Consider the following 9,171-nt stretch of genomic DNA (forward strand, 5'->3'; position numbering starts at 1 on the left):
TGCTTAAGCTCCGTCGTCATCCAGTGGAACTGTCTAGCATCTGACACAAAAAATAATGTAGACACAAAGAAGCCTACAATTTTGATATATGAGCATATCAGCTAGAGATGTTATTGTTAAAAAAAACCTATAAAGTATTAGCTGAATAGGATTATTGAATCGCCTGTATAAAGATTTAAGGAAAGAAATGCCTATTAATGGCAAAGGCTCAAACCTAAAATAGCTTTGCTAATGTGCTGACGGTGTAACGTTTATACTTTACAATTCCTCTTCTTGAATAACACGTGAATAAATTTATTATTTTCTGGGAAAGTGTTTAGAGGGACACGAAATGGCGTGCTATTGTATTTTAAAAGTTCGCGGTTAAAGAGACGGAAAAATATTGTAGCGATTTTTGTCCCACAATAGGACAGATTTAAAGATTTAGCACAAAAAGCAGAGTTATTGGAAATCGTCATTGCCGGGATTATATTGGAATTCCAGTTGTGCCCGGTAGCCTGACTGCTTACACCAGTTCAGTTTGATTAATCCAAAATTAATGGGTCGGGGTGGTTTAAGATCGCGTATTTTTTTGGAGTCATCACTAATCCTTCTCTAATTCTGGGGGTGATTATGGAATCTCAAAAAACATTTCACTCGTGTCATATACGTATGCTGCAAGCGCATAAAATGTCTGTGAATGATAATTCGATAGAGTAGTCTCTGCAGGGAACAAATCAGACATCAAAGAGCAGTAAATAGACACCGACCCTTAGTTTAATAAAGATACGGAGAACTACTACTATGGAGTAATAGTTATCTCAGGTAACCTTCAACCGCTAAGTGATGAAATTAACGAGACTTAATGATGCTAAGCCTCTGTGCGTCATCTCTATGCCCTTATCGACCAATTCTTCCCTCGCGATATGAATTAATATACGAAGCCACATGAAATCTTTTTCTTCTCAACACACATCTCGTACAATCATAGCTCTCAGCCATCATACTTATTGTGTATAGCGTGGAGTATTTAAAAACCGAGCTTTCCGAGAATAACGGAAACATACACCCCCGGACCTCACTAAAAGCACAACTAAGGAACATCTCCTAAATAACTGTCTGGCTGCCACCAGTAGTTTAATACGAATCGTATGTTTATCAAACCTATCGTGCAGAATGTTGCAGTAAACAGTAGAAAATAGGAACAACAAGATAACGAGATGTTTTCTCAATTGGGTAGCTGACATGCACCTCCGACTGGGGTACTTACAGCGAACATTCGCCGTCTATCTAGAGAATCCATGATAAAAGCCGCGGACAGAATGTCTAGCAACAATGCGCCAGTAGTATATATTGCCATAGATGTTGTAAGTGTGAACTTCAGGCACTCGTTTGTGAACCCCAGTTAACATGTGAAACTAGCTAATTGGCTTTTAAGAAGTAGTTTTTAGGTTTCTTTCCTAGAAAACTCTGCTTCTACGTAACTCGAATGCATGTGTAATGTGTAATTCAGTGCCGTTTTGCAGTTAAAGCTGCGGAAACCGTATCTCGCTAAGGTTGGTTACTTATTCTAAACAACAACAACAACAAACGTTACAATTACTAGCAAATCAACCTCATAATAATAAGCTTAAAAAAATCAAACAAGAGAAAACGAAATATCGCAGTCCCGTTTTGTCTGTACATTTTATCTTGCAGTACTTGTACAAATTTAAGAATGTGGAACCAGCAAGAGCAGCTTATACCTAGGTCAATGTAAAAACCTCAGAATTCAGGCTAATAACAGTGTATCCTAAAGTATTAATCACCTAGTAATTGGTAAAATTCTAACTCATTTATGGTAGCACGAAAGATCTTAGAAAACACGAATCGTCCAAAGTTGTTCATTCAACCAAATAACATTAGGGAAACGCGCTGAGCCGGTTTGTCGAAACGCATTGCATAACGACGATATTTCACTCATTTAATGTTTAACTGTTATGGCTAAAAAATATCAAATGCTACAATTTGTTAAATATAAATTATGGGTGATCGACAAGCAAAGTAGCCATCGTGCCGATAACAACTCAAATATTGCTACTATTATCTTGGGTGAAAACAACTACTTTCCACAAAACTGGCCAATAGCATCAATTGTTTTTACTCGTTTCGTCCTGTGAGCATTTATCTATGTTAACATAATAACATACCATAACACAAAAATCACACACACATTGGAACAAGTCGAAGAATTAATGGGACGGATTGGCATTGAAGACAGACCATTTTCTTACCTTGTCCAACCTTTATCTACCACTCGCCGGTTTGCACTCACAGGTTAAATGTGTTGTATCATTCTTAAAATAGACGACCAGTAATTACAAAAAGACCATGAACATTTACACAACCTTCACTACAACAACGGTCAAACAAAATTGTTATAATTTATTTACAATTAACATAGCTTTACCTTTACACAACACTAACACATTTACATAAAAAAAAAAAGGAGAGTCGTTATCACGTTAACCAGGAAACCATTAATTTAACAGTAGATTACTAAAGTGTCTTCAGCATGTTCGAAATCAACGTATTAATAAAACACGAATTCATTTTTCTTCGGCCTGTGCAGTACTCTTCATTTTACAGAAGTCATTGTCGATTTTTCTTTTGCAGGGAAATGACAGGTAGGGTCCATTCCCGCAAACGTATTGTATTCTTCGTTGCCCAATCGAAATAAAAATCCACTTTAAGCATGAGAAGCTTAAAATATTTATGGTGTAGCAAAGCATCAGTCAAGTCGATGCGCGAGTTGTTTCGAAGCTGTTCAAAAGAAATCTCACTGGATTTAGTTAACAATGGTTGCTTCTTCAATGAGCGTCGTGCAGCTTTTAATAGATTCCGTGTTTCGAACAAAGCTCGTTCAACATATTCGGCGGTATCGAGTATTAGACTGAAATACACGTTATTATTGTTAGGTCTACTTCCGATACAAACAGTGTTAATCTAACACAGGCTGATTGACTGTTGCTTGTGGCAGGCAATTTTTCTTCTAAATGCAGAAAATTGAAAGCTTTTTTTTAATCAGAATTACGGTAATAGTTTGGTTGCTCTCATATCACTGTTGAAGTGTTTATTTGATATCTTCATCATGAAGCAGTACAGGTGCTAGGCTGAGGGATACGTAAGGTCCTTCGAGTTCGAAACCGAGCGTAGACAGGCTTCATTTCATTCTGGGAGCTAGCCGTTCGAAGCAGAATTTAGCGGAGGTACCAAACGTGAAACTCTCAAAATTATTAAGACATTCATTTGATTGATAGAATTTCCAGGGGATACAATAAATATGGGTGAATTTCGCAATCGAAAATACTCCGGTGGCGATAATTAATCAGCCAATAAAAGCTGACCAGATGTTTTGTTAATAAATATTTCTGTTTTATCTGCATGTTGCCTTACCTGACATCAGACACAAGAACATTAGGATTAGCGTTTCTGATAACAATATCTTGCAGGAGGATATCACCAACGGCTGTATCGATCTGCAACATAATCCGGTCTGAATTTGTATTGGCTAAATTCTTAAGGACTTGCACACAACTCATAAGGCAGCAGTATCGTAAAGGCAGTTGAGTTATTTCACCCAAATAAACTTGCTTTTGTCAGTATTTTTTTTTCGGGGTACGGACCCATCACAGACTATTCGTCGCATTATAAATATTGAAGGTCCTACAGCAATTAATGACGAGAAATCTCCGTTTCACGTTGACTGGATGCGTTTATGTTCACGGCATTGCGTTTACTCTTGCACGACGTAATTCGAGTTATACAAAAATTCAAGGCTAGCTAAGCCTTATCCGGTTTCTAAAAGTTTGCTTCTTACAACGTTAAGCATTAGATTTTTTATGATCTCATTACTTACCGTTTGGAAATTTCGTCCTCTGAGCACTGCGCAGATCGATTCTAGAGTGACGGCGGCATCGACCTCCATGCCCAGTGCGTCACCATTGAAAAACCTAAAGCAACAACGAAATAAATTTAAGTACATATTGGTCTTACAGGCGTATGTGTGTATATATCCCTCTGTTGAAAAAACGCTGGTCGCTTTAAACTAAAAATGAAGAAAATATTTCGTATATTTTAGAATGATATTGCTAAACTATTGCTCGGCCTTCTGCCATTTTTTCGCACCACCCTAATTTCATCTCTGTAGGACTGCCAAAGGATGTAACGATTGATTTTTGTAACTTTCTATTAAGATAAACATGGAACTAAATTAACGTCATTCAAGAAGTTCTGCAGAGATTAAGTAGACGATGGAAGTGTTATGGTGCAAGATCCGGATCAAACAGCGAATGCATTCCCATTCGAGTTCTTCCAATGTAGCTAAAGACGCACGTGGTCTGACACAACCATAATAAAATTTGGCGCTTTGTCAGTTCACAAATTCCGGTAGATATTTTTCAATGGTTTGTTTTTACCTTGTTGTTACGAATCAATTGTTCCGTTGACGCAGCAGTAACTCATAATGCATGATCCATTTCCAGTTCCACCAAACACATAGCGTAACTTCTTTGCCGTCGATTTAAAGTTGGAATAGATCGTAGATGATAATTTTTTGTTTCCAAATGTTCTCATACTTTTCATCATAGAGAGCTCGATTCCATGACGTTTCAGTACACAGAAATACGATTGAGTAAACTCGGTTATGTCTTTATATGACTAGGTTTTCCCAACTATTTGTTGGTAGATCTTGGGTTCCTTGGTGACATTATGCTTGTTCACGTGCCAGCTTTCTCAAACTTCCCCAATGATTTCATTAACTGTTTCTGAATTGATCAACTACTACAGGAAGCACTTTCACATAGAAATTTCTAAAACGGAAGCGGCAAAATTATATTTGAACCTTCTCTTTCGATAACGCAGCTTGATCATAAATGGCCCACATTTTTATGGACCTGGACAGCATTTGTGCCTTTATTGTAATTAAATACGGCGAATTTTTTCAGGAATTTCACTCATTTTTGAAGTGCTTTATCGTAAGTCTGAATGAGGGCATCTCAGCTCTCAAATAGTACCGACACCGACCCGACGCGACTTACATTACGTGAAATCTGTCATTCTGAAGCAGTCTAGCCAGAAGAGCAGCTAATAGTTTTTCGACAACTCAATATATGTCTAAACAAGACCTTTTGTTATGGGTGGAACTGTATCTAAAGAATGCGCTAAAAATGCTTATTCAATATAACCATTATTTACCAAGATTGCCTCTTCAAATCACGATCGAAACTATTCACTAGTTAATTTCAAAATGTTCCTTCTTTTATACGAATATATTTTTTTAACATTAACAGTGCATCTGACGATATTGAGAGGTGTACCTTCGTTAGAATGTTGTTCAAACACGCTACTTATACAAAAGAATGTAGCGTTTTTATGACGTCCAAACGATCACATTTTAATTTGATAGCAGACCGAAAAAACTACAAAGGCATAAAAGTTTCAAAAACACTGAAGCTTATTTAAATTATTAGCATATTGGTAACTAGTATTCTTTCCTCTAAAAAAGTATTAATTGTTGTATCAAAAATCCAAATGTGTCAAAAATGGCATTTTTGAACCATTTTAATATATTTCTGGACCCTTTAAGTTTTGAACTTACTGAGAATCTTCCAGTTTGTTTCATGGAAATTTCCATGGATTTTTTAAAATCCGCATGAAGACTGACAACAACATAGACAGTCTACTCCAAGCAAAAAAGGAAGACCCACTTATCATCAGATTTCTTTGTCCAACATATATATATATATACTCTTTTATGGAGTCTGCTTTATAATATGCGGCCTGACGACCCCTTATACGAGCCGCACTGAATCTGGAATGCCCCTCATAATTTTTTTTAGTCTCACGTCTCGTCAATTATACATCTAGCGGGCTCATTTGAAAATTTCTTATTTTTGCAAATATACGGCACTGGATCTGGCTTACCAGGGTACTCAATGCCCACGTTACCACTGTACTATTTCCTAGATCGTAATTTAAGTCTTTCGACAATTTTTAAGCTAGCCTATAAAGAATTCAATGTATTCACAATGGATTTGACTGGATGAGAAATTGTTTTGCGAACTATTTCCCATCCAGTTAAATATACAATATATTAACACAATTTTGTCTTAATAGAAAAATACAGAATTCGTTTAGGGCAGTAATATTGCAGAGTGTTAAGACATGTACTCAATTTCGACAAATACTAGTAATAGATTTGTTTATAGTAGAGACAACAACTTTATACTTTATATATACTTACCTCGAGGTAAATGCAAATGCGGTCACCAAGTTTACAATGTTTGTGGCAAGAATCTTCTCTCGATTTTCCCATTCAGGAAACACTTTCGACCCGGAAGAATCTTCAATCCACGTGTCTAAAAGGATGTTCTGATTAGCAGAAGTCGCATCCGTTAATTCACTAGCGTCGCTTTTGAAATCTCCGGTATACTTGCCTATCTCAATAGACTGCTGTATGTCTGTCGTACGGCCATCGTAAACTTCGTGCCCGCCTTTTTTCCATTTTTGTGGAAGCCCTTCTGTAGGATTTCTAACTGAAATTTCGGACTCTACTGCCGTGTGTTTCTCTGCAGTATTTTCCCTGCAAATGGCGTCACTTACAATGCAGTTCCTGCCGCGGTAGCGGCTATCAATTATACGAGTCTTTTTCTCGAACCGAGAACCATCAGTATCCGGCATTACTATTTCAACGAGTATATTAGGCATGTTTTCATCAAGAACTTCCTCATTAAGACCACCTGCGAGGTCTTTAGTTGATACCACTTTGTTCGTAGATGGATCTCCACTTGATTTACTGTCATCGTTGGATTTGTAATCACGTATCATGTTATCCCAAACGTTGCTTTTCTTGTCATCGTTAGAAGAATCAGTATTAGTCGTACTGGTATTCAGATTCTGCACCTTTCGTCCACCAATTTTCGGTCGGGCTTCCCTGCGTTGTTGCTTGAACTTTGCAAGCTCATTATGTCCTGCATAGGGTTTCACCTATGACCAAATACGGTAGTTATGTAGAGGCATATACTAGCGATATTTTCTATGCCGTTAGAAACAACTTTTGTGATATTGTTTAGAAACATGTAAATGTTTAGACAAAAGTCATTCCTAATCGAATGACGGGTTTGGAAATTGTACCAATGAACAGAGTAAAACAATTATGCGTACTTCTTCAATACGTGTTTTTGCTGCGGTCCACCAAGGTCTCCATACAGTAATGTATGTGCCGATTTCATTTGATTTCATTAAATTCTCGAAAGTCATTCGCTCTTCATTTGTCAAAACCTGAAACAGTGGTGGACAAAATACGATTTAAGCAAACGTTAATGTATGCTGTTCCGCTGCTGCGACCGTTCCGCGAAAAATGTCAAGACATTGAGACATATCTGTGATATATTCAAATTTCTTTTCTATATAACATGTTCTCAAAAAGGAGTAGCTGGCCAATGTACGTGATAAGCGCTTTAGCGTCTTGTACGTCTGTAAACTAAGAAGTCAAACACGAAAATTTCAACGAAACAAAAAAGACCTTAGTATACAGGCGAAACTGTAGACAACAGCGGTAGTTTTCCTACCTGCAGGACTTCGTCGGGATTATCGAGGTCGACTGAGGCTAATCTGCTCTCCAATGCATCATCATCAGATACAGTCAACCGCTCTCGAACAAGTGCTTCTTGCACCTATAATATTTAAAAAATAAGAGTAAATTTTCCAGGCACAAATATTTTGGATGATTTTCTTAATGTACGGAATCGTATTCCATGTATGCTTAAATACGATTATCATGTCATATTTGCCTGTTATAAATTAAATATTCTGACAATGTTATTATTATTAGAATTACTTCAGAATTTAAGAGATCATTACGACTATGATATATGCGAAGCTACTGTGACTATTTAAGTCGGCCCCTCAATAATGTTAGAAAAATTCAATGCGTTTAATGTACCTGCATCTTGTGTCTATGCAAACATATATGGATACGCTTGAAAAGAGATGGAGATCTTATCCGTCCTGAGGGCAGTCAATAAGGCGAATTCAATAGCAAACTCAATAAATCTACATATCCCATAAATCCATTAATTTGATATTCGCCTCCTAATTAACAAGTGACATTAGCCCAGTAATAGTAATGTTAAAGACGTATCGTACAATTATCTCGAAGATTCTCCCATACGATTCCCGTCGTGGTCGACCTATAAGCGTAACCGCACTTCGATATGCTGTATTTATAATCATGCTTCTAGAGTTTAACAACGGATATTATCTAACACATGTTGATTCCGAGGTCTCTTCTCTCTCTGATATTTAATGTGCAAGTCACTACGGAATCATCACACCTCATTATATAGCAACATACAGTTGTTAACACGAACGAGTTTTGCCCCATACTTACAACGTTTTAGTTGAACCTTTTATCCGACATTGAATTACAACATCTTGTTAACAATAGGTAAGTGGCTAGTTTAAATTATCTCAGCAAACAAACATTTCTCTAACTCAAACCTTTTCCTTGTTTCGCTGATCGGGAATTTGCTGTCTCATTTCCGCTTCAACGCATTCTCGATAGAATCCCTCGCTGCAGTTGGAGTGTTCCTGACACTTGTAGCATCTGTAATAGAAAAACAGTGCCCACAAGGTGACAGAGAAGCAACTTCGGTTTTCACATTAACCATGTATAAAAGGAATTTATTATACAGCCTTCATAAAAACTGACCAGAACTCGTATTGGTTCGAGTAGACAATATAAGCTCTCAAGTAGCACAAACGGCGATTATCGCGTATTTTTTATTTTGTAAATAGAGTTTTATGCACACGTTGAGTCTCTCAGTGGTTACAATACGCACGCTAGATTCTGTAGAATTTAGAAACGAAGTCAAAAATAATGAGATAAACACGTAATCAATTCTCACGCCATTGCAGTGTACCTTAAGCCGCAAAATCGAGCCGTACATCGAGGGCAAACGTAGGCTGGTGATGGTGCCTTGCAAAATTGACAGCCAGCCATACTCGAACCGCGATAGAGCAGAATACGTTGCTGATGCCTTTTGGATCCGAAAGAGAGTCGTCAATGGTATATGTACAGGCCGCAGTAGATGACTCAAGCCTCGTCACTCAAATACACACTTTGCAGTAACAGGTGATGTAAGCTGATGG

The 9,171-nt window shown here is 37.4% G+C and overlaps 1 protein-coding gene across 4 annotated transcripts; it reads right to left on the minus strand.

Moving 5' to 3' along the window:
• Positions 1-2,383: 2,383 nt before the first annotated feature.
• Positions 2,384-9,077, minus strand: LOC111243800 (uncharacterized). 4 transcript variants are annotated; one of them, XM_022789917.2, is made up of 8 exons: positions 8,943-9,077; positions 8,521-8,626; positions 7,590-7,694; positions 7,183-7,299; positions 6,263-7,005; positions 3,878-3,971; positions 3,415-3,497; positions 2,384-2,911 (listed from the first exon to the last, which is right to left on the minus strand). In XM_022789917.2, exons 1-8 carry the CDS (start codon positions 9,020-9,022, stop codon positions 2,611-2,613), a joined length of 1,629 nt encoding a protein of 542 aa, XP_022645652.1. In that variant the 5' UTR covers positions 9,023-9,077; the 3' UTR covers positions 2,384-2,610. The 4 variants fall into 4 exon arrangements, with proteins under 4 accessions (XP_022645652.1, XP_086838002.1, XP_022645653.1 ...); XM_086981876.1 differs by having other exon boundaries at positions 2,774-2,911; positions 3,415-3,514; XM_022789918.2 differs by lacking the exon at positions 2,384-2,911 and adding an exon at positions 3,061-3,198.
• Positions 9,078-9,171: the final 94 nt, after the last annotated feature.

This window comes from Varroa destructor, unplaced genomic scaffold, assembly GCF_002443255.2.
Source record: "Varroa destructor unplaced genomic scaffold, Vdes_3.0 BEIS01000002.1, whole genome shotgun sequence".
Classification (NCBI taxonomy): Eukaryota; Metazoa; Arthropoda; class Arachnida; order Mesostigmata; family Varroidae; genus Varroa; species Varroa destructor.

Coding starts and splice junctions, on each gene's coding strand:
- LOC111243800 (XM_022789917.2), bottom strand. CDS start 9,022: ATGGCTGGCTGTCAATTTTGCAAGGCACCATCACCAGCCTACGTTTGC. Junction 8,627..8,942: donor GCTCGATTTTGCGGCTTAAG/GTACACTGCAAT, acceptor TTTCTATTACAG/ATGCTACAAGTGTCAGGAAC. Junction 2,912..3,414: donor GTTCTTGTGTCTGATGTCAG/GTAAGGCAACAT, acceptor CGTGTATTTCAG/TCTAATACTCGATACCGCCG.